The sequence below is a fragment of the Podarcis tiliguerta genome, assembly GCF_965153285.1.
Source record: "Podarcis tiliguerta genome assembly, chromosome: 8".
In the NCBI taxonomy this organism is placed as follows: Eukaryota; Metazoa; Chordata; class Lepidosauria; order Squamata; family Lacertidae; genus Podarcis; species Podarcis tiliguerta.
Window position 1 is genome coordinate 6,351,223 of NC_139541.1, and position 25,556 is coordinate 6,376,778.

Genomic DNA, 25,556 nt, shown 5'->3' on the forward strand with positions numbered 1-25,556 from the left:
ATTCTCCTTTCCCTTCCTCCCCCACAACAAACACTCTGTGAGGTGAGTGGGGCTGAGAGACTTCAGAGAAGTGTGACTGGCCCAAGGTCACCCAGCAGCTGCATGTGGAGGAGCGGAGACGTGAACCCGGTTCACCAGATTACGAGTCTATCGCTCTTAACCACTACACCACACTGGCTCATGAATGCATGAAGGGGTTAAGGTCACAGAACTGTATTCCTAGGCTCAGTTAGGTCACGCCCCCTCACCTCCAGTGAAGAAGGAAGTGAAAGTGTCAAGGAGCCATCAAGAAGCCAGGTCATCCACAGGGCAGGCACACACACAGCGGCAGAGGAAGCCGCTCGGGCGCCTGGGGCGGCGTGCCCACGGGCAGGGCGAGCCGCCCATAGGGGCGGGGCAAGGGTGGGGCATCCAGAGTCTGCCTGCCTCCTCCCACTCAGCTGCCCTATAGCTGGGGGGGGGAGGCAGTGGGCGGACTGTTTGGGCAGTGTGGAGCCTGTGTGCGCCCAGTGGCGTAGCGTGGGTTGTCAGCACCCGCGGCAAGGCAAGTAATTTGCGCCCCCTAACCCGGGGCAAGGCAAGTAATTTGCGCCCTCTGCTGCACTGTCCCTCCCCCAGATAGTCCCTCGCTCTCTCTCCGCACCGCACCGCACGCCTGGCACCCTCCCCTCCACAATGGGCAGCGACCCGGCGGCTCGGATCGGATTCGCACAGCCAGCACTGCAGTGAGAGAGAGAGAGTGAGCCAGGTAGGGGCAGAGAGCTGCGAGTGCGAGCGCGCCCCCCCGAGATGTTGCGCCCGGTGCGGTCGGCCCCCCCTGCACCCCCCACGCTACGCCACTGTGTGCGCCCATGCCCACATGTCTCTCCCAGCACTCAGGCATGCTGCAGGCCCCGCAGTGAGTGCCGCCCGGCATTTTGTCACCCACCCGGGGCAGACCGCACCCAACGCACCCCCCCTTCCTCCACCCCTGGGCACACACAAACACACACATGGAAGGCACAGAAGACAATTAGCTTTGTAATAGCAGAAAGCAACAACCCAGGAATGTCCCTGGTTTGTTTTAACTCAGCAGAGGCCTTGCTGAAACTCAGCCCTTCTATGTCTAGCCATAGCTGTCAACTTACAGATTTGAAAATAAGGGACCAGCAGCCTTGAAAATAAGGGATCAGCAGCCCAAATAAAGGATTTTGCTTAGCTTAGGCATGTCGGGGCTGCTGTCATCCTGGCGCGAGGAGTTCCATCAGCCCTTCCCCGCCCGAGAGAGAGGGAGGGAGGAAGAGAGACTCTCGTCCGCGAGCCCGGCATGAGGCGGTTGTGGCGCCAATGCAGCCGCTGTAGCACCGCCCTTCTGCGTCCCTCCCCACCCCCTCCTCTTCCTCCTCCCTCAGGCCGCCTCCGGCTTCCCCTGGCAGCGCAGCAGAAGTCTCGCAAGAGAGGGGCTGCCTGCCTGCCTGCCCGCCCGCCGCCACCCATCTCCTCACGATGCGCCCCTGAGGGGGAAAAGGGAGGGACGGAGACGCGGCAGCTCATGCGCGCACTCTCTTGCACGGTGGAGGACCCCGAGCCGCTGCTTCCCTCCTGAGCCGGGCAAGCATGAAACCTGGGAAATTTAAGGGACATCATCAATCCAGGACAGCAGCGAGAAACGGCGCTGGGATAAGGGAGTGTCCCACCAAATAAGGGACGGTTGACAGCTATGCCTCTAGCTTTTCACTTTGAATTCCTCCCAAGGTGTCATCCCCAGAGCTCTTGAGAGGCTGGCTCCCACCATAATTCTTCATCCAGCCAGTCCAAGCCCTCCCTGCAGGGCTCTCAGGCTGGTGGCCCCCAGCTCTCCAACCAGGCCCTGACAGAAAGCTTCTTTCTTCATTCTCCTCCACCCTGTGAAGCCAACCAGGCAACACGTCTGGCCTCGATCACCTCAAGCCCAGACTATGTACTCAGAAGTATTCCCCCCCCCCATATTTTGTAGCTCAATAATCTTCTATTTGTGTTTTTCCTGCTGCTGCATGGAATGACACATGAATCTGACCTTTGGCATTTGTAAGTAAAGCATTTAAATTTACCGATGGTGTGATCTGTTCATTGTGAGAGGGGTAGAGAGGGGAAGCACTGCAAGCCAACTAAATGGGATATTTAAAGCATCTAACATATTCCTCACTCTTTACTGTGAATCACATGATGCTGTGATTTTAATATTCTGCTGCGGGCTCTCTCTTGCCGGAGTGTGTGTTTTACCTCTGTGCTTTGGATTTAGGGATCTAGCCTAATTCTTTTATTAACTAACCTGACACGGGTTATATACTACCCCACACTTTGAAAGCAACTCTTTCTCTATTGTGGGAAACAGGGTGTTCGTCTCTTCTCCTTAAACTTGAACCTGAGCCAGACAGTGAAATTTCCCTTATTGGCCACTAGGTGGGGGTCATCAGCCAAGGCCAGAAGCACAAAAACAGATGCTTCTAGGCACATGAAGATGCCGGGTGCTTTGAAAGGAGCCAAGTTTGGGGCAGGCAGGGAGCATTACAATCCAGTGGGGAACATTAAGACCCAGCATTAAAAACTGGGGACTATCCTCCACCCCTGAGAGGCCCCCCCTAAACCACCCCAGGAAGATTGATTGTTATTTCTTTATTTGTAGCCCTGCTTTTTCCCAGACTAGGACTCAAGGCGGCTTACACAAACTGAAACAACACAGATAAATTGCAGAAAGCTAAAAAAAAAGATACGGGATGCGGGTGGCGCTGTGGGTAAAAGCCTCAGCGCCTAGGGCTTGCTGATCAAAAGGTCGGCAGGTTCGAATCCCCGTGGCGGGGTGCGCTCCCGTTGCTCGGTCCCAGCGCCTGCCAACCTAGCAGTTCGAAAGCACCCCCGGGTGCAAGTAGATAAATAGGGACCGCTTACTGGCGGGAAGGTAAACAGCGTTTCCGTGTGCTGTGCTGGCTCGCCAGATGCGGCTTTGTCACGCTGGCCACGTGACCCAGAAGTGTCTCCGGACAGCGCTGGCCCCCAGCCTCTTGAGTGAGATGAGCGCACAACCCTAGAGTCTGGCAAGACTGGCCCGAACGGGCAGGGGTACCTTTACCTTAAAAAAAAAAGATAATACTCTAAAACCAAACTCTAAAAGAATTAAAACAGTACACTAGTACCTCTGGTTACGAACGTAATCTGTTCCGGAGGCCCATTCGCAACATGAAAAGAGCGCAACCCGCAGCGGCGCATCTACGCATGCGCGGGTTGTGATTCGCCGCTTCTGTGCATGCGCATGATGTCATTTTGCATTTTTGCCCATGCGTGAGCGACAAAACCTGGAAGTAACCCTTTCCGGTACTTCCGGGTCGCTGCGGGATGTAACCTGAAAGAACGTAACATGAAGTGGACGTAACATGAGGTATGACTGTATGGAGGAAAAACCCCAAATTATTAAGAACCCCCAGATAACAAAAACAACACAGCACTATTGAAAAGCCCTACTAGTTCTCAAAGAGATGCGGGTGGCGCTGTGGGTTAAACCCCACAGCCTAGGGTTTGCCAATCAGAAGGTCAGAGGTTCGAATCCCCGCGACGGGGTGAGCTCCCGTTGCTCGGTCCCTGCTCCTGCCAACCTAGCAGTTCAAAAGCACGTCAAAGTGCAAGTAGATAATATGGTCTGGTTTCGCCAGAAGCGGCTTACTTATGCTGTCTGCGGACAAACGTCAGCTCCCTCGGTCAGTAAAGCGAGATGAGCATCGCAACCCCAGAGTCGTTCGCGACTGAACAGTCAGGGGTCCCTTAAAGGTAAAGGGTAAAGGGACCCCTGACCATTAGGTCCAGTCGTGACCGACTCTGGGGTTGCAGCGCTCATTTCGCTTTATTGGCCGAGGGAGCCGGCGTACAGCTTCCAGGTCATGTGGCCAGCATGACTAAGCCGCTTCTGGCGAACCAGAGCAGCGCACGGAAACACTGTTTACCTTCCCACCAGAGTGGTACCTATTTATCTATTTGCACTTTGAAGTGCTTTCAAACTGCTGGGTTGGCAGGAGCAGGGACCAAGCAACGGGAGCTCACCCCATCGCAGGGATTCAAACCCCTGACCTTCTGATTGGCAAACCCTAGGCTGTGGGGTTTAACCCACAGCGCCACCCGCATCGCTAGGGGTCCCTTTAACTTTTTACTAGTTCCCAAAGACTTGCTGGAAATGAAATGTACTCACCTTCTGGCAGAAGGGCAGCAAAGAGGGAGCCCATCTAGGTTCTCTAGAATAAGAAAGGAAAAGGGTTGTGCCTGTGTGTGCCCTGAGGTCGCTTTCTCTTGCACCACACCTGCAGTCAGTCCTCTGTGGGGGGAACCAGTCTTGGGAAAGAGCTGCCTTAACCTCCTATCCAACACAGTCTGCTGATGGCGCTAGTCCTCAGTGTGCCTGTATGCCATGCAGTGGGAAGCCCTGAAGAGCAAGGGGCTCTCACCATGGCAGCCTCCTTTGCCGTGCCCACTTCTAAAGCCACACACAAAAAAAGGAATTGTTTGCCTGTGTGGACGCACGGCAGCTTCAACACCAGGCAGCTGCTTTCTTCCACTCCCCTTTGCTTAACAAGAAGTTCTGATGGACTCAGAATTAACAGGACATAATTCAGGGACATTGGGCATTTTCAAAATAAAAGTGGCAGCTGAACACTTACGCTAACTGAACTCTTCTGGTCCCCTGCAGCCAGTATTTTTATGGCTGCAAAATGCTTTAATATATATTTCAATGACGCAGTGGTATACAAATTTTAGAGACAGATATAACAGGGGGCAGAAGGCTGATCGCCAAAGAATGGATGCTTTTGAATTCTGGTGCTGGAGGAGACTCTTGAGAGTCCCATGGACTGCAAGAAGATCAAACGTATCCATTCTTAAGGAAATCAGCCCTGAGTGCTCACTGGAAGGACAGATCCTGAAGCTGAGGCTCCAATACTTTGGCCACCTCATGAGAAGAGAAGACTCCCTGGAAAAGACCCTGATGCTGGGAAAGATGGAGGGCACAAGGAGAAGGGGACGACAGAGGACGAGATGGTTGGACAGTGTTCTGAAAGCTACAAACATGAGTTTGACCAAACTGCGGGAGGTAGTGGAAGACAGGAGTTCCTGGCGTGCTCTGGTCCATGGAGTCATGAAGAGTCGGACACGACGAAACGACTAAACAACAACAACAACAGGGGGCACTCAGAGCTCCTCCAGCCTCCATCTTCCCTGGCATCTGCTTGAACTCCTTGTGCAAATGGCAGCGCAAGGGCAACTTTTTACGCTACCGAATCCATGTTTCTCCAATCAGCAGAGAAGAGGGGGAGCAGGTTGAGCTCTCAGGTCTATAGCACCCTGGGCAAGGAGGAGAGCCTTTGGTCACACACACACACCCAGGGTCAGTTTTGCAGGGACCCCCAGAAGGTTTATGCACCCTAGGGCAGGTGTGATGCTAAAGGACCCAGGCAGCTGTGTGGCTTTTTCGCAATTGACCAGAGCCTAGAGCGAAATGCCCTCCTTTGCTTCCTATTTAAGAGTTTTCCTCCTCTTACCGGTTTCAAAGCCATTTCTTGGGGACACGTTTGTCTGTATTTATGATGCTGAGTTCCCACAAGTCACAAGATAGCCAATTATTGGAAATAGCTATTGATTTCCTTATAAATTAGTTACCGTACATCTGCAGCAGCTGAAGGTTTGTGCATATTTGGTAAGTAATAATAATAATAATAATAATAATAAATTTTATTTATATCCCGCCCTCCCCAGCCGAAGCCGGGCTCAGGGCGGCTAACAACAATAAAACAGTACAAACAACACTAGCATAAAATATTTATACGTAGTTGCGTATAAATATTTTATGCTATAAATTTCCTTCGCCCTTAACTTTTCGTTAGTAAGAATGCGTAAGAATACTTCTCAGGCAATATTTCTTTCTTTCTTTTTTAGCCACAAGATTAGTTTGGAGCATATATGTATTTTATTCTATTCTATTGAATAGATGCGCAATTCATCATTATTGTCTTGAATTTTATTGTGTTATTATCTTCCTTAGTGGGCCATGCAAACTGCTATTCTGCATAACACTTTTTACAGAATAGGGAGCACATTCCCTCTAACACCCCCCAGATGGAAATAGGGACATTTCTCACTCCCCACAACTGACCCTCCCCATTTTGTCCACCACCCCACGTCAAGTGCCACCACCACGACACCAACTGCACCTCCACCGTCCAGAAAAAAACCCATTAATCCCTATTTTATTTTATTCTTCGGTAGATTTACAACAACAAAAAACCACACACCAGTAAACAAATTTTAGAAAAGGTAAAAATTAGACCATGACACACAAAGTGCCGTACTTTTTGTATATAAGACTATACAGGGTTTTTTTTACCGTAAATTAATGTGCAAGTGATTGTAATCATCAGGTTAGTTTTTTACTGCTCCCCCCCCCAAAAAAAAAACCCTTAACAACCTTTGTCAACCCCCCCAAAAAAACCTCAAGAACCTCAGAAACCCTCCATAAAAAAGCTGAACAACTTCATGCCATTCTTTTTCAAAAAAGCATAAAAACTCCAATCGTCCCCAAAAAGCTCAACAACTTTGGGCCGTCCTCTCCCCCCCCCCCCCAAAAAAAAGTGCAACAATTCTGGGCCATTTTCTTAATTTGGAGTCCTCCAAAATAGGGGGCATCTTATACAAAGGGGCGTCTTATACACAGAAACGTAAAGTAAAGGGACCCCTGACCGTTAGGTCCAGTCGTGACTGACTCTGGGGTTGCGGCGCTCATCTCACTTTATTGGCCGAGGGAGATGGCGTACAGCTTCCGGGTCATATGGCCAGCATGACTAAGCCGCTTCTTGTGAACCAGAGCAGCGCACAGAAATGCCATTTACCTTCCCACCATTTACCTTGCACTTTGACGTGCTTTCGAACTGCTAGGTGGGCAGGAGCAGGGACCAAGCAACGGGAGCTCACCCTGTTGCGGGGATTCGAACCGCCGACCTTCTGATCAGCAAGTAATAGGCTCTGTGGTTTAACCCACAGCGCCACCCGCATCCCATACACACAGAAAGGTACGGTACCTTTAAAAAAAAATCAAGACTTCTGCTCCCCTCCATTCCCCCTTTCTTCCCTGCCCTTCTCTGTCTCCTTGCCTGCTCTCCAGAAGCCACTATGAGACGCCCAAAGAAGGACCGGGAATGGCGGCCACGGAGAGGCAACAGGATGCTCCTTCACAGCCACAAGTCAGGTCATCTTTCTCCCTGGGTGTGTCCGTGTGTCCGTGTGTGTGTGTGTATTTAAATTTTCTGTTTTACAATTTAGAGTATTCATCGAAACAACCTTAAAATATCAATAACTTCCCTTCTCTTTCCATGGTTCATTTTGCATAGCATAAATCCCTGCATATTTTTATATAAACTAAACTATTCAATATTCCAGTTAGAACTGGATAGGGAACAACTGACTGGTTCAAAATTGGGAAAGGAGTACACCAAGGCTGTATATTGTCTCCCTGCTTATTTAACTTATATGCAGAATTCATCATGTGAAAGGCTGGGCTGGATGAATCCCAAGCCAGAATTAAGATCGCCGGAAGAAATATCAACAACCTCAGATCTGCAGATGACACAACCTTGATGGCAGAAAGTGAGGAGGAATTAAAGAACCTTTTAATGAGGGTGAAAGAGGAGAGCGCAAAATATGGTGTGAAGCTCAACATAAAAAAAACGAAGATCATGGCCCCTGGGCCCATCACCTCCTGGCAAATAGAAGGGGACGAAATGGAGGCAGTGAGAGATTTTACTTTCTTGGGCTCCATGATCACTGCAGATGGTGACAGCAGTCATGAAATTAAAAGACGCCTGCTCCTTGGGATAAAGGTGATGGCAAACCTAGACAGCATCTTAAAAAGCAGAGACATCACCTTGCCAACAAAGGTCCGTATAGTTAAAGGCATGGTTTTCCCGGTAGTGATGTATGGAAGTGAGAGCTGGACCATCAAGAAGGCTGATCACCGAAGAATTGATGCTTTTGAATTCCGGTGCTGGGGGAGACTCTTGAGAGTCCCATGGACTGCAAGAAGATCAAACCTCTCCATTCTGAAGGAAATCCGCCCTGAGTGCTCACTGGAAGGACAGATCCTGAAGCTGAGGCTCCAATACTTTGGCCACCCCATGAGAAGAGAAGACTCCCTGGAAAAGACCCTGATGTTGGGAAAGATGGAGGGCACAAGGAGAAGGGGACGACAGAGGACGAGATGGTTGGACAGTGTTCTCGAAGCTACAAACATGAGTCTGACCAATCTGCAGGAGGCGTGCTCAGGTCCAGGGGGTCACGAAGAGTCGGACCCGACTAAATGACTAAACAACAACAATTCAATATTCCATTATTACTTCCATCAAAACTTATTTACACTGTTGAATTTATCTTAATCCTGGCAACGTACACAATTTCCTCCCATATATTCAAGAAACATTTTCCAATCTTCTTTCAACGAATGTTCTTCTTGTTCTCTTATTCTGTATGTTAAGTCTGCAAGCTGCGCTTATCTCATCAGTTTAAGTTGCCATTCTTCTTTGGCTGGGACATCTCTCGTTTTCCATTTGAGGGCTAACAAAACATGGTGGCATACATAAATAACCTCTTTTGAGACCTGGGATTTTCCATCTGAATTATCCTCAACGAAAAGGACTCTGGGGTTGTTTTTTTTTGAAAGGTGATTTTAAATATTTATTTCAATTCATTCTAAATTATTTCCCAATACTCTTCTACACCACATGTGAAAGAACATACCCTCGACCGCACTGCATTTCCAGGGCCCAGTTTATGTAACCAAGGGGTTGCAGTGGCCTAAAAAGATTAGGGTGCCACTGGCCCAGAGTGAGAGGCTGCTGTGCTTTCAGGATCCTGGGAGCAGGAAATTCCGGGACCCCAAGGATGTCTCTGTCATGCTCTCAAAGGACGACTCCTTTAGACGCCTCTATTCTTTATTCAGGGACTCGGGTGGCGCTGTTGTCTAAACCACTGAGCCTTTGGCTTGCCAATTGGAAGGTCAGTGGTTCTAATCCCTGCTCCCTCGGGCAATAAAGCGAGATGAGCGCCGCAACCCCAGAGTCGGCCACGACTGGACCTAACGGTCAGGGGTCCCTTTACCTTTATTATACCTAAAGGGACGTGGGTGGTGCTGTGGTCTAAACCACTGAGCCTAGGGCTTGCTGATCGGAAGGTCGGCAGTTCGAATCTGGGGTGAGCTCCCATTGCTCGGTCCCTGCTCCTGCCCTCCTACCAGTTCAAAAGCACATCAAAGTGCAAGTAGATAAATAGGTACTGCTCTGACGGGAAGGTAAACGGCGTTTCCATACACTGCTCTCTCTTTTTTTGCCAGAAGCGGCTTATTCATGCTGGCCACATGACCCAGAAAAACTCTCTGGACAAATGCCGGCTCCCTCAGCCAGTAAAGCAAGATGAGCGCCGCAACCCCAGAGTCATTCACAACTGGACTTAGCTGTCAGGGGTCCTTTACCTTTACCTTTTACCGTATTTTTTGCTCTATAAGACTCATTTTTTCCCTCCTAAAAAGTAAGGGGAAATGTGTGTGCGTCTTATGGAGCGAATGCTATCACAGAAGCCAGAACAGCAAGAGGAATTGCTGCTTTCACTGCGCAGCGATCCCTCTTGCTGTTCTGGCTTCTGAGATTCAGATTTTTTTCTTGTTTTCCTCCTCCAAAAACTAGGGCAGGGGTCTGCAACCCGCAGCTCTGGAGCGGCATGTGGCTCTTTTACACCTTTGCCGCGGCTCCGGGGCGGATACTAGCTAGGGGAGGAGGCACATTGTGCGCCCCGACACTCCCCACTGTGGCGGGCGCTGTACTGGCTGTGACGTCGCATGGGGGCGGTGCGTGTGTTAGTCACGCACCGTCCCGATGTCACCTTCCCGCCCGCTACATTTTAAGGGGCATGTACGCTGGTCAGTGCATTGAAAGGGGGCATGTACGCTGGTCACTGTTTTGAAGGGGAGTGAAGAACACACACACACAAAAAGGTAACTTGTTAATTTAACGTTTATTTCTATGAGGAGGAGTAATTCTGAGGGGTCAAACAAAGAAATAATAAAAAAGTGACAAAAAAGTTATTTTTATAATGACGAGTTTTGTGGCTCCGTTTTTTTTCTCTTCGGAAACGGGTCCAAGTGGCTCTTTTTGTCTTAAAGGTTGCAGACCCCTGAACTAGGGGCATCTTGTGGTCTGGTGCGTCTTATAGAGCGACAAATATGGTGATTCTTTACTCAGCAGATGCACAAAACGCCTCTCACTGCAGATTCCGCTCCCTGAGCTCCGACACTGCTACAAAAAGGAGACCCCCAAGTGCCCCCAGACCCTCCCTTCCATTACACCCCATCCGCTGGGCATGGGGATCGGGTTTTCCCAACGCAGGAGCCAGCCTAGAAACCCACCTGAGTCACCATTCCTGCTCTCCTACTGGGTCAGCAGGGGAAAGAGGGGGACTTGTCACAATTTCACAAATCCCCACATATGTAAATCAAGAGACTTGCCAGCCCTAGTCAAACCCCACGTAGGACAATGCAGCCCAGCCAATGAGAGAAACAGGAAGCGGGTTGCGGTGATGCAAAGGAGGAAGTTTGCTTCCGGTCGTGACCACAGCCGAGCAGCGACCGCGCACCCAGGAGTGCCCAACAATGCACACTCAGACATAGCATCTGTGACATCCGACTTCCAGTTTTGCTCAAGGGGTACTTGGAATCCTGACCAGGCTGTGGCTCTTGGGATTCAGGCCAGGCCATCACCAGCGAGACTGTGGGGTGAGATGGGTGAATCTCTGAGTCACCCTAATTGCTGGAGCACAGCAGAACATAAGAAGCTGCCTAATGTTGAGTCAGGCCCTTGGGGTCCCTCTAGCTCAGTATTGTCTACACGGATTGGCAGCAGCCACTCTCTAGGGCATGGGTAGGCAAACTAAGGCCCGGGGGCCGGATCTGGCCCAATCACCTTCTAAATCCAACATGCAGACGGTCTGGGAATCAGCGTGTTTTTACATGAGTAGAATGTATCCTTTTACAGTGGTACCTCGGGTTACATACGCTTCAGGTTACATACGCTTCAGGTTACAGACTCTGCTAACCCAGAAATAGTACCTCGGGTTAAGAACTTTGCTTCAGGATGAGAACAGAAATCGTGCTCCGGCGGCCCCATTAGCTAAAGTGGTGCTTCAGATTAAGTACAGTTTCAGGTTAAGAACGGACCTCCGGAACGAATTAAGTACTTAACCTGAGGTACCACTGTATTTAAAATGCATCTCTGGGTTATTTGTGGGGCATAGGAATTCATTCATTATTTTTTACATAGTCCGCCCCCCCACAAGGTCAAACTAAGGCCCGGGGGCCGGATCTGGCCCAATCACCTTCTAAATCCCGTCCGTGGACGGTCCGGGAATCAGCGTGTTTTTAACATGAGTAGAATTTGTCCTTTTATTTAAAATGCATCTCTGGGTTATTTGTGGGGCATAGGAATTTGTTCATTTCCCCCCCCAAAAAAATATAGTCCGGCCCCCCCCCCAAGGTCTGAGGGACAGTGGACCAGCCCCCTTCGATTGACTGTTATGGGGGAAAGGAAAGGAGCTGGTTGACTAAAATGGTGGGCTAAAATCTCATGGCGAGGGGGCAGTGGCGTAGCGTGGGTTGTCAGCACCCGGGGCAAGGCAAGTAATTTGCGCCCCCTCCCCGCTGCACTGTCCCTCCCCCAGATAGTCCCTCATTCTCTCTCCGCACCGCACGCCTGGCACCCTCCCCTCCACAGTGGGCGGCGACCCGGCGGCTCGGATCGGATTCGCACAGCCAGCACTGCAGTGAGAGAGAGTGAGTGAGCCAGGTAGGGGCAGAGAGCTGCGAGTGCGAGCGCCCCCCCCCCCCGATGTTGTGCCTGGTGCGGCCGGCCCCCCCTGCATCCCCACGCTACGTCACTGCAAGGAGGGGAGGCTGCCACCGCCTCGTGTGTGTGTGTGTGTGTGTGGCTAGTTAATGTAAGTTGAGGGGGTTTTTGAATGCTGGATGCCGTTTTGTTGCACGTGCTGCTGCAAAGCCAGGCAGGGGAGCCATCTTAAGTTGAGGCTGCATAGGCCTTGTGGTGCATGTGATTCAGAGTCTATTCAGTTGAACCTCTGGTTACAGAGTTGAACCGTAGACTGTCCCCGGGACAGGTCAGGCTGCTGATCCCTTATTTTCGAGGCTGCTGATCCTTTATTTTCATATCTGTAAGTTGACAGCTATGGACTCTACCACTGCTCCTCCCATCCACTCTACCTCGAAAGATCCCCGTGCTTGCAGCTACACGCTGCAATTGCTCCCCCCAGCCCCCCTCCCTCCTTCCCCTGCTTCTCCACCACCTTGCACGGAGCCTGCCTCCTCCCGCTGCCCCAACCACTTCTGCACGCCTTCACACGAACCATGTTTCCTTCCCCGTCCGATCCCCTCCCAGTCACGCTTTGTCCTCCTGCCCGCTTCCTCCCCAAGCAAGGACGGCGAGACTGCGGCTGAGTGATCACGCTTCTCTGAAGAAGAGTTTGGATTTGATATCCCGCTTTATCACTACCCGAAGGAGTCCCAAAGCGGCTAACAATCTCCTTTCCCTTCCTCCCCCACAACAAACACTCTGTGAGGTGAGTGGGGCTGAGAGACTTCAGAGAGAAGTGTGACTGGCCCAAGGTCACACAGCAGCTGCAGGTGGAGGAGCGGGGAATCGAACCCAGTTCACCAGATTACGAGTCTACCACTCTAAACCACCACACTGGCGGCGATGCGGACGGCCCAGCTTGCTTCGCCTGTCCCTGCCCGGACGAGATGCCCACCTGCCTCCTGTGTCACCCCTATTGCGCCCAGCTACCCAGCCCTCACCATGATCCCGCCACAGGAGTCGATGTCCGGCCACGTGTGAGAGCGGGAGCAGCCTTTCCTAAAAAAGGTCGACAACTCTGGGAAACGGGGAGGGGGCTCTGGGTGGATCTTTGCAGCACGGTGCCGAATATGCTTAAGACGGCCCTGCCTGAGTTGAGATGGAAGATTAAGGGTACATATTGATATAGGAATGCATTAGATAAAATGTAAAGAAATATACAAAAATTAGAGCACAGTGGTACCTCGGGTTAAGAACTTAATTCATTCCGGAGGTCCGTTCTTAACCTGAAACTGTTCTTAACCTGAAGCACCACTTTAGCTAATGGGGCCTCCTGCTGTCGCCACACGATTTCTGTTCTCATCCTGAGGTAAAGTTTTTAACCCAGAGGTAATATTTCTGGGTTAGCGGAATCTGTAACTTGAAGCATCTGTAAGCCGAGGTCTGTAACCTGTAAAAAAAAACACAACAACGAGATTGACAGGAACTCCGTAGTGTTGGTACAAATATTATTTTGAAATGGCTTTATGTCTTTGTTTTTTCTTTTCTTTTTTCTTTCTTTAAAGGTAAAGGTAAAGGTACCCCTGCCCGTACGGGCCAGTCTTGACAGACTCTAGGGTTGTGCGCCCATCTCACTCAAAGAGGCCGGGGGCCAGCGCTGTCCGAAGACACTTCCGGGTCACGTGGCCAGCGTGACATCGCTGCTCTGGCGAGACAGAGCCGCACACGGAAACGCCGTTTACCTTCCCGCTAGTAAGCGGTCCCTATTTATCTACTTGCACCCAAGAGTGCTTTCGAACTGCTAGGTTGGCAGGCGCTGGGACCGAACAACGGGAGCGCACCCCGCCGCGGGGATTCGAACCGCCGACCTTTCGATCGGCAAGCCCTAGGCACTGAGGCTTTAACCCACAGCGCCACCCGCGTCCCAAAAGGAGGCAGAAGCCTACGGCACCCGGTATTCCCAGGCGGTCTCCCATCCAAGTACTAACCAGGCCTGACCCTGCTTAGCTTCCGAGATCAGACGAGATCGGGCGTGTTCAGGGTAGTATGGCCGTAGACCATTGTTTCTTTAGGTACATAAATTTGGTATATAAACTTTGTATACATGTTGGAAATTATATTATAATATGCCCTGTAATGCAATATGATAATGTATACATATGTGACATAAGAACATTAATAAAATAAAATTGATTTTAAAAAAATAAATAGGACAGCCCTTCTCCTGCTCTCAGGTTTCAGGCAGGGTAGTCTCTCTGCCTGGGACACGGGTGGCGCTGTGGGTTAAACCACAGAGCCTAGGACTTGCCAATCAGAAGGTCGGCGGTTCAAATCCCCGCGACGGAGTGAGCTCCCGTTGCTCGGTCTCTGCTCCTGCCAACCTAGCAGTTCGAAAGCACGTCAAAGTGCAAGTAGATAAATAGGTACCGCTCCAGCGGGAAGATAAACGGCGTTTCTGTGCGCTGCTCTGGTTCGCCAGAAGCGGCTTAGTCATGCTGGTCACATCACCTGGAAGCTGTACTCCGGCTCCCTCGGCCAGTAAAGCGAGATGAGCGCCGCAACCCCAGAGTTGGCCATGACTGGACCTAATGGTCAGGGGTCCCTTTACCTTTACTCTCTCCGCCGTAAATGGAGCTGCTGGGGATTGAACTTGGGAACGTCTGCATGCAAGGCGGCTGCTGTACCACTGAGCTACCATGGAAACCCATGAGCAGGAACACTCAGAGAGGCTTTCTCAGATGGGCTTCAGAAGCAGGGCTGCTGGCAAACCCAGAGTTCAGTTTGAAGAGCCTGTCCAGACAGTGCTGTTGTTCATTGTGTCTCATTTGGATACACGTCCCCCTTGAGAATGCATGAACCATGCTGGCATTTCAGCAAGCAGCACATACCCATCCACTGAGCCGCCAGTCGTAGCAAACCTAGGTGTCCTGCATTAACAAGGCTGTGGGTTTGGGGCTCAATCTGGGTGATGCTCTGTTCTTCTAGTTCTCAGGAGCCTGTATCTGTAGGGTAGAAGGTATGAGACCAAGCTTGCAAAAACCAGCCCCTTTGTCTAGGACGGTAATGGTTTTTAGCTGACTGGTTAAGCACCACAATGAACATAACCAAAGGGGTTGCTCTGCACCATCAAACAAATGGGTGGGCCTCCCCACCAGCTAATGGTGCCTTCCCATTTGTGGGATGCTCTCGTGCTTTTGAATTCTGGTGCTGGAGGAGACTCTTGAGTGTCCCATGGACTGCAAGAAGACCAAACCTATCCATTCTGAAGGAAATCAGCCCTGAGTGCTCACTGACAATTAAACCACTTCAAAACAAGTTTGTTATATTATAGAGGTTTAATGTGGGGTGCCTCTTGCTCACAGCAAGGAATTCTGGAGGGATAAGAGCTGAGAAACCTCTGAGGCCCCCTCAGCTTACATATTGTTAGTTCTGAGTAGGCATTTTTGGAGACTATTTATGGGCATCAGGAAGGTGGCCAACAAAAGAAAATATCAGAGTAGATCTGTGCATGGTTTGAAGCTCAACATCAAAAAAACCAAGATCATGGCCACTGGGCCCATCACCTCCTGGCATATAGAAGGGGAAGAAATGGAGGCAGTGAGAGATTTTACTTTCTTGGGCTCCATGATCACTGCAGATGGTGACAGCAGTCACGAAATTAAAAGACGCCTGCTTCTTGGGAGAAAAGCAATGACAAACCTAGTCAGCATCTTAAAAAGCAGAGACATCACCTTGCCAACAAAGGTCCGTATAGTTAAAGCCATGGTTTTCCCAGTCGTGATGTATGGAAGTGAGAGCTGGACCATAAAGAAGGCTGATCGCCGAAGAATTGGTGCTTTTGAATTATGGTGCTGGAGGAGACTCTTGAGAGGCCCATGGACTGCAAGAAGATCAAACCTCTCCATTCTGAAGGAAATCAGCCCTGAGGGCTCACTGGAAGGACAGATCGTGAAGCTGAGGCTCCAATACTTTGGCCACCTCATGAGAAGAGAAGACTCCCTGGAAAAGACCCTGGTGTTGGGAAAGATGGAGGGCACAAGGAGAAGGGGACGACAGAGGATGAGATGGTTGGATGGTGTTCTTGAAGCTACAAACATGAGTCTGACCAAACTGCGGGAGGCAGTGGAAGACAGGAGTGCCTGGCATGCTCTGGTCCAGGGGGTCACGAAGAGTCGGACACGACTAAAGGACTAAACAACAACTCCCCATTCTCTCCTTCATTTAGATTACTGGGTGGGAAGCCACATGAAAAAAGTGGGGGTGCAGGAATACTACTTGACCTAACCCCCCAACCTAGCCATTGGTTCCTCACCAGCTGGGCCCCCTGGGATGCCGGAAAAATCCCAAAACGGCCTGATTACATCACACAGCAGAAGCAAAATTCTTGAAAGCCTCCAGGATGTCACTTCTTGTGGTATTCTTGTCATTTGCCTCTGCTGGGCACAGCAAATCCCCACAAAATTCTGCGCTTTCACAATTTGTGTTGTTGTGCTCATTTTGCAATGCAACCACTTCCTGTTCATGGAAGCAAGAAGGAAAGGACTTCCTTTTCGCCGCTTTCGAAACATCCAGGTACGAGAGGGAAGTTCATTTGCATGAGCACGTCTTCTTCCGCTGCCGAGAAACAGATAAGAGGGGCATCCCTGCTGTAGCAGAGACCACTTCACAGCAAGAGGAGCAGCTTGGAAGGCTAGAAATCCTCTGTTCTGGAAAAAGACCGGCGAGACTTCCTTGGACAGGTAAAACTTCTGCATTGCTTTGCAGGGAGGTTGCCTTGAGGAATATGTCTGGCTTGCAAGGCTGAGTCTATGATTAGCTGCATTAAGTGTCAGCCGAGAGGGTCTGCAAGGATTAAACGGACCCCCAGGCAGACATCTGGCTGAGGGTTCCATGTGAAAAAGGGGTGGTTTAGGAATCAGAACTCTAAGAAGCTGTAGTTAAATGGCAGAGGATCTTGCCTTGCCAGCAAGCATCTTCTGGCAAGTGTGGAAGAGACTCCTACCTCAAACTCCACAGAGCCACTGCCAGTCAGGTATTATGGAGCCAGGTAGACCCAGTCCTCTGTGAAAGGCAGATTCCTATGAAGCAGAGAAGAAGGAACCGGTTTGAGGGGGAAGCTGGCCCAGCCTGAGCCAGATCATCTCATGAAGAAGGGAGGGGTCTAATTATTATTATTATTATTATTATTATTATTATTATTATTATTATTATTATTTATACCCCACCCATCTGGCTGGGTTTCCCCAGCCACACTGGGCTGCTTCCAACCTAATATTAAAAACAATACAGCATCAAACATTAAAAACTTCCCTAAACAGGGCCACCTTCAGTTGTCTTTTAAAAGTAAAATAGTTGCTTATTTCCTTGACATCTGGTGGGAGGGTGTTCCACAGGGTGGGCGCCACCACCGAGAAGGCCCTCTGCCTGGCTCCCTGTAACCTCACTTCTTGCAGCGAGGGAACCGCCAGAAGGCCCTCGGCGCTGGACCTCAGTGTCCGGGCTGGACAATGGGAGTGGAGACTCTCCTTCAGGTATACAGGACTGAGGCCGTTTAGGGCTTTAAAGGTCAGCACTAACGCTTTGAATTGTGCTCGGAAATGTACTGGGAGCCAATGTAGGTCTTTCAGGACCGGTGTTATGTGGTCTCGGCGGCCGCTCCCAGTCACCAGTCTAGCTGCCGCATTCTGGATTAGTTGTAGTTTCCGGCTCACCTTCAAAGGTAGCCCCACGTAGAGCGCATTGCAGTAGCCCCAGCGGGAGATAACCGGAGCATGCACCAGTCTGCGGTCAAAGGGGAGACTTGCAGGTTTCATGAAGAGACCTCAACCTTCTTTAGCTGTGATTCCTGCATGGGGTTGGGGTCGATGACCCACTGGATCCGTTCCCACTCTACAGTTCTTGATTCATCCCCAAATAGTCCGCCCTGCTTTGCCTGACCCTTCAGAATGCAAGGCTGTCTTCAACCACTTGGCTAGTACTTTGACTTGCAATACTTATAAACTGCTGTATCTCAGGCCCACGGAGATATGGTAAATTATTTGTATGGTCATTGGTTGGGTGTTATTGGAGAAGAGAGAGCAACATGCCCATGGCCACCTGACAGTCTGCCTTGATGCCCCAGCCCACAGGAACGTAAGAAACTGGGCCATTGACTACAGCTGCCCTCCAGGATTTCAGGCAGGGGTCTCTTCCAACCCTACCTGGAGATGCTAGCAGGGAGCGAATCTGGGACCTTCTGCTTGCCTGGCAAATGCTCTAACTACTAAGTTATCTTCCCGGGCCTGTCCTTCTCTGCAGAAGCTCTGCAGCTCCTTGCAGAAGACTCTGGGAAGTCTGCAAGCTAAAATTCCTTGTGCAAGCTAAAGTTATTTGAAGGCACTTGTGAACTTGACCTGACTGCTTTCCTTTTCTTGCACGCTCCCCAAAATTCTCCCTTTCCCTCTGCAGGCTGGAGATGAAAGTTTGTGTGAATTAGGGGAGGGTGCTAAGTAAGAGTCAGGAGTACTCAGCAAAGGCTCTGACTTAAATCACATCGAAATTCTCTTGAGTTTCTAAGTGGTTAAGGGATTTGCTTGTTTTCAGACAACAAAGATCATAAACGCCACCTTTATTTAAGTCATTTGCTTGAGTTGCAGATGTTTTCTTTCTGTGGAACCACAACAGCCGTTCCTGGGGCTGCTCGTAATCTGTCCACACAGTGTGCACATAGTTTCAATCGCAATCTTGTTCGTCTGGTTACGAAACAGCAGCTTCGCTTCTCCTTCCTCTGAAGGTGCTCCAGCGTGAGACTCGTTCGCTAACTTCCGTCCATTTCCTTCTTCTCCCTAGATCAAAAGCCCCCATGTCTAGAGTGCCTGAGTGCGAAGAGGAGGTGATGGACTTCTGCAGGTAACCACCACGGATGGCCCCAGGCTGTGAAGCTGGGCTGGGTGCTCAGGGACAGACAGGCACACAGACACACACACACACACACACACACACACACACACACACACATATACAGTGGTGCCCCGCAAGACGAATGCCTCGCAAGATGGAAAACCCGCTAGACGAAAGGGTTTTCCATTTTGGAGATGCTTCACAGGACGAATTTCTCTATGGGCTTGCTTCGCAAGACGAAAATGTCTTGCGATTCCTGGGGTTTTTTTCCGCTCCCCACCCCCTTTTTCTAAGGCACTAAGATGCTAATAGCCTTTTAGCAGCTAATCCGCTAATCCCTTAATCCTTTAATAGCCGCTAATAGCCGCTAAACCGCTAATAGCGCTAATCCGCTAATCCGCTAATGGGCTTGCTTCGCAAGACGAAAAAACCGCTAGACGAAGAGACTCACGGAACGGATTCTTTTCGTCTTGCGAGGCACCACTGTATTGTGGTATTTTTTGGCCAAAAAAGACACCCCAAGGCGGCTCACAAACTATGCAAATGCAAACATGCCAGTGCAAACACAGTAATTCAATAAAAATCAGACTAAATCTGAATATTCCAAACAGCAAATACAACATTCATTTTCCTGCCAGAAAGGCAACTGATGTGAAAACATTAAGAGACAGCAAGAATTAGCACTTAAGCAGCAGCTCCCGCTTATATAGGTCCAAGGCAGGTGGAACAGCTGGTGCCCCCGATGGTTCCAGCAGAGATTAATCACGCCACTATGACTGCCACCTGCTTCTCAGGTCCAGATATTGATTCCCTAGCCCAACGGTTCCCAGCATAAACTCACCCCCAGTGCTCCTACCCTATAAAAAGCATTGTTCATAATAATGGTTTGCATGACCCAGAAAGGAAGATAATAGCACAATTAGCATTCAAAACAGTAAGAAATTATTTGCACGTTTGTTCAGCATCCAATTCAAACTATTCAGTTTAATTAATTCGACAAAACTGGTGAACGATCCAGTGAAGCCAGCTTGCAAGGACAGATAGTCATTTATACCTCAGGTGCCTCCCTGCCCCTCTTGACTCTTAGTGTGTGCACAAACACACACACACACCAGGTAATCCCACCACCCGCTTTGAGAACCACTGAGCTAGACCCATTTTAATCCACCTTTTGGTCTGGACATGGAACAGAACCAGCCAGTGTTGTTTTTGGCTGGATCTAGACACATAAAAAAAAAAATCAGGAAAATGTGTTGTAAAGCTCATACTGTAATGGGAAACCATATTGCCAAAGGATAGAACTCTATAGCACCATCTGGTGTCACAGTGTTATAACGCATTTAAAACGCTTAAAAAAAACAAAAACTAATGTAGCTGAGTCCCTGGTAGAAGATGTACTATAGGAACTGGACAGGGGGATTGTGTGTGTGTGTGTGTGTGTGTGTATCTCTATTGATCCCACTGGACATGATATTCTTTTGGACAACCAGGGTGGGCGAGATCTTTGCCTTTCCTAAAGAGGCGGTTCCAGAAGGTGACACCTGGGGTTTGTTTACCCAACACTTTGACTCCCCTTACAATGCCAGCAAATACCCCAAGAAATGTGCCGTGTGTGATGCTCGTATCCAGCCTAGTTCCAATGATGTTGACTTTTGCCTGGGAGTCTCTGACCTGCTCCTCTTGCTTTCTGGTTGCAGTGTGGACGAGATGCAGTTCTACGAAGAGCACCGGCCTTCTCTGGCCAAGGTAAGGAATTTCTCCAGGCTGCTTCAGTTCAAGAAAACTACTCTGTCCCCTCCTGATCATGAGCAGAATGAACACCTGAAAAGGGCTTAGTCAGCCAGATGGCTGGAGATGCAGAACCACCTCCAAGCAAGAAAGCCATTTGCCTTCCAAGCAAGCTAGACACCCCATGGTGGTTATCACCATTAGAAGAATTGTCAGTGAAAAAAACAAATATGGAAAAAGAATGGCCAACATATAGAGAAAAGTTAATTGAGGGGGGAAATCAATTGAGAGTAAAAAAAATAAACTAAAATGAGGATATAAGACATTTGTTAACCGATTGGCTCCAATATCATCAATTAAATGACATTTTTAGATTGAACAAAGGAGTCGGCTTTTTAGACTGAACCCAGTGCAGAAAGAACTGTTAGATAATAATGGAAAAATTCTGTCAAAAATGTATAAATTGTTGCTGGAATGGGAAACAGAAGATTAGGAAGTCTGTAACGATACACTGACTGGGCAAAAGATGTGGGATAGAATATACAATTTGCTTCATGGGGGAAGTTATGGAATAAGGACTTGAAATTTGCAGCTTGCTGTACGTTAAAAGAGAATTGTATAGAGATGGTGTGTAGATGGTATTTGACTCCTACAAGACTAGCGAAAATGTATAAGAACACGACCAACGTATGTTGGAAGTGTAATGTTAAAGAAGGTACATTTCACCACATGTGGTGGACTTGCAAAATAGCTAAGGCCTTCTGAGAAATGATTTACAGTGGTACCCCACAAGACGAATGCCTCGCAAGACGGAAAACCCGCTAGACGAAAGGATTTTCCGTTTTTCAATGCACTTCACAGGACGAATTTCCCTATGGGCTTGCTTCGCAAGATGAAAATGTCTTGCGAGTCTTGAGATTTTTTCTCGCTCCCCACCCCCTTTTTCTAAGCCACTAAACTGCTAATAGCCTTTTAGCAGCTAATCCACTAATCCCTTAAGCCTTTAATAGCCGCTAATAGCCGCTAAACCGCTAATAGCGCTAATCCGCTAATGGGCTTGCTTCGCAAGACAAAAAAACCGCTAGACGAAGAGACTCGCAGAACGAATTAATTTCGTCTTGAGAGGCACCACTGTATAATGAACTGGGGGGGGGGTGTTTAAAATCATTCCAAGGAGGCTAGACAACTCCTCCCTGAGGGGCAATGAGCGTTGCCTGGTGCCCCATCCCTCAGCACTTTGCCTTATTTATTTAATATCATAAAATTTCAAGAGTACTGCCTGATGTCAATAGGCAGGGAGTTCCAGAGTTCAGGGGCCGCCACATGGAAATAATCAAGTCCTTACAATTGCGGAATGAGACTTCTTGTCCCCAGGTGGACAGGAGGGGACTTTGCTGCTGATGGTTTGACTTCAGCAGAGGCCTGCTTTGCTCCCCCACCCCAGGAGGCCTTCCCAGGGCTGAGCCATCCTGCCTGCAAAGTCGGCATTCAGGTGAAGATCGGCAACAGCCCTTCATCTCTGGGCTTCCAGAAGGCAGCGATCATTATGGTGGCGATTGAGAGGATGAAGAAGAAGAAGTCCTCCAAAGCCAGGGCGCTTTTCACAGATGACGACCTGATGGACATCATCAATGCCGTCTTAGGTATGGTATGGAACACCAGCTGGCTGCCATATTGGGTGTGATGGAAATCCCCAGCAAGGAAGGCGTGTAGAGACATTTTCCTGCACTTTGAGAGCCAGTGTGGTGTAGTGGTTAAGAGCAGTAGTCTTGTAATCTTGGGAACCGGGTTCGATTCCCTGCTCCTCCACATGCAGCTGCTGGGTGACCTTGGGCCAGTCACACTTCTTTGAAGTCTCTCAGCCCCACTCACCTCACAGAGTGTTTGTTGTGGGGGAGGAAGGGAAAGGAGATTGTTAGCCGCTTTGAGACTCCTTAAAGGGAGTGAAAGGCGGGATATCAAATCCAAACTCTTCTTCTTCTTCTTCTTCTTCTTCTTTATTCCATTTGTTGGCCAAGCAGACCCAACTGGAAGCTGCTGTCGTGTCGCTGTTCTTTTCCGCCATCCCTCTGGCTTTAGAGGGAAGCAACAGACTTTGGACTGCAGGACCCTTCAAAATAATAATAATAATTTATTATTTATACGCCACTCATCTGGCTGGGCTTCCCCAGCCACTCTAGGCGGCTTCCAACTGAATATTAAAAACAAGAGAGCATCAGACATTAAAATCTTCCCTAACAGTTTCCTTTGAGGTGGATCAGGGACACACAGAGGCCGTGATCTCTTCCTGCTTGCCTAAACACTTCTGGGAGTTAGCACTGAATAAGATGTGGGCAAGGGACACAGGTGACGCTGTGGGTTAAACCACAGAGCCTAGGGCTTGCCAATCAGAAGGTCGACGGTTCGAATCCCTGCCACGGGGTGAGCTCCCATTGCTCAGTCCCTGCTCCTGCCAACCTAGCAGTTCGAAAGCACATCAAAGTGCAAGTAGATAAATAGGTACCACTCCAGCGGGAAGGTAAACGGCGTTTCTGTGCGCTGCTCTGGTTCGCCAGAAGCAGCTTAGTCATGCTGGCCACATGACCCGGAAGCTGTACGCCAGCTCCCTCAGCCAATAAAGCGAGATGAGCGCCGCAACCCCAGAGTCGGCCACGACTGGACCTAATGGACAGGGGTCCCTTTAAGATGTGGGCAGGGGCAGAGGAAGGGGGTGGTGGGGGTGGGCCGCCCCGGGTGTCACCACTGAGGTGGGTGACGAAATGCCAGGTGGCACTCACCACGGGGCCTGCAGCGCACCCGAGCCATGCGTCTCTCCTGGGAGTGACGTGGTGGTTTGGGCGCCCGCAGGCTCTGCATTGCCCCAAATGGTCCACCTGCCACCTCCCCCTCAGCTATAGGGCAACTGAGTGGGAGGAGGCAGGCAGACTCCTCAGAGGCCCCACGGAGCGTCCTGCCCTGGCTTGCGCAGCCCCACAGGCAGCTGGCCCCACTCCTGGGCGCAGGGCACGTACGCCACCCCAGGCGCCCAAAAGAACAGCTCTGGCTTGGTAAGGGTGGGGGCAGCAGCAGGTGGGGTGTCACTGCTAAAGGAACCCTGCTATCCAACTTTTGTTTAAAAGCCTCCTATGAAGGAGAGAGCTCCCTACCTTCTGAGATCATATGTTCCACCAAAGAACAGCTCTTACTGTTGCATTGCAAGTGGCATGTCTTGACCCAAAGTGTCTTTTCCTCTTCAGAGCCAGTTGACTTTGACACCTGCGAATGCACCTATGCCACAGATCCCATCTACCACCTCAGCAGGAGCATCTCCTGCAACATCAGAGACGTCAACCAGAAGTCCCTTGTCCTGAACGGGACAACCCAGCTGGTGGCCTTGGAGCTCCAACAGGCGGACATCAGCAAAGAAGGTAGGAACCCCCATCCTTGATGTTCCTCACCAGCCATCTCCTACGGGTGGCCAGTCCTAGCCGGGCTGAAATGTTTCTTGCTATTAATCCTGTTTCCTCACATTTTCCAGCGAGGGTGAAAATGTACGTCTATCGGCCGAAAATCGAGGAAGGCGTAGCGAAGATCCCCATCGCCCTGAAAATCAAAGGGAAGGAGCTATACCTGTCTTGCGTGCAGAGTGGAGACCAACCAGCACTTCAGCTGGAGGTGAGAGGTTCCTTCACAGCTTATGATTCCAGTTACTGGAAATCCCAAGAGGAGGGAGGGCTCTTGTGCTTAGATCCTGCTAGCTGGTTGCCCACAGTGAGAACAGGATGCTGGACTAGGTGGACCATTGGCCTGATCCAGCCGGTGGTTCTTTTGTTATTGCAATGGCCAGAGTCAACGGCTCAGGACCACAGTACCTAAAGGACCGCCTCTCTCCATATGAACCCACCCAGACCCTGATATCATCTTCCGAGGCCCTACTTCACGTGCCTCCTCCTTGAGAGGTCCGGAGGGTAGCAATGCAAGAACGGGGCCTTTTCTGCAGTGGCTCCCCATTTGTGGAGTGCTCTCTCCAGGGAGGTTCGCCAGGCACCTTCATTATCCACCTTTAGGCACCAGGCAAAAGCATTCCTCTTTAACTAGGGCTTTGGCCAATTGACATCCAGTGCCCTTCTAAAATGTGTTGGGGGCTGTTATTGGGCTGTTCTTGTTTTTACTATGTATTTTGTGCTTTTTCGTTGTGGTTTTATGTTGCGAACCGCCCTGAGACCTGGTGTTGTTGCTGTTGTTGTGGAGCTAGTGTAGGCGCCTTGGAAAGTGGATTTCCTTAGATGTAATCTCACCTTTTCCACCCGCAGGAAGCCAGCATCGAAGGGGACCTCGACAAATCCGACAAAGGGCGCTTCCTCTTCTACAGAGTTGCAGTTGGGGACTACACCAGGTTCGAGTCAGCTGCCTTTCCTCAGTGGTACATCTGCACATCTGCCCAGGTCAACAAAGCTGTCAGCGTGACAAACCGGATCGGGGAGGTCTCCATCGTGGATTATATTGTCACATAAATACGCGCATAAAGACGCGCAGAACCTTTACATGCGCCTTTGGACAAATTTCAGCCTCCTGACTCTGTGACTAGGAAAGTCCTGTCACTGAGACAACGCAACACTCGCCTCGTTTTTCTGGAAGGACTTGGCAGTTGCCAAGAAAGCAGTGGATAATGAGGACCGCAGGGGGCTGGACTAAATGGCCCTTTGGGTCCCTTTCGACTCTGCTGTTCTCTGTTGTATATTTATTGCAAGTATTTATTAATAATTTAATAATTATTTTTTGCCTGACGGCCCATCTTAATAAATTATCTGGTATGTAAGGTTGGCCTCTAACGGCTGTTTGTAAATTGTACCTCCAACACCCAAATGAACGAGCCAGACGGAAAGAGAAGGGCCTTCCGAAAGAGGGTGGGGGTGTCCCTTTGGCCAGACCCCCCCAAGAGGGAGAGGCTGGCCTGGAGCCAAGGCAGCCCAAGAGGAGGGCTAGAGTCCTTGTTTGTTTGCCTCCCCCCCCCCCCCAATTCACTCCTATGTGCCCGGATTTGAGGCTGCCTGTTAGCACAGCGTCTGGTCTGGA

General features: G+C 50.0%; 1 protein-coding gene across 1 annotated transcript; it reads left to right on the plus strand.

The window, feature by feature from the left end:
- The first annotated feature begins 16,490 nt into the window (after positions 1-16,490).
- IL1B (interleukin 1 beta) lies at positions 16,491-25,299 on the plus strand. The gene is made up of 7 exons (XM_083454297.1): positions 16,491-16,633; positions 18,723-18,782; positions 20,471-20,519; positions 21,946-22,144; positions 23,738-23,908; positions 24,019-24,155; positions 24,794-25,299. Exons 2-7 carry the CDS (start codon positions 18,736-18,738, stop codon positions 24,992-24,994), a joined length of 804 nt encoding a protein of 267 aa, XP_083310423.1. The 5' UTR covers positions 16,491-16,633; positions 18,723-18,735; the 3' UTR covers positions 24,995-25,299.
- Positions 25,300-25,556: the final 257 nt, after the last annotated feature.

Excerpts from the sequence above, each read along its gene's own strand:
- IL1B (XM_083454297.1), top strand. The coding sequence starts at position 18,736 with ATGTCTAGAGTGCCTGAGTGCGAAGAGGAGGTGATGGACTTCTGCAG. Across the intron at positions 20,520-21,945 it reads ACCGGCCTTCTCTGGCCAAG|GAGGCCTTCCCAGGGCTGAG; the intron begins GTAAGGAATTTC and ends CCCCCACCCCAG. Across the intron at positions 24,156-24,793 it reads AACCAGCACTTCAGCTGGAG|GAAGCCAGCATCGAAGGGGA; the intron begins GTGAGAGGTTCC and ends TTCCACCCGCAG.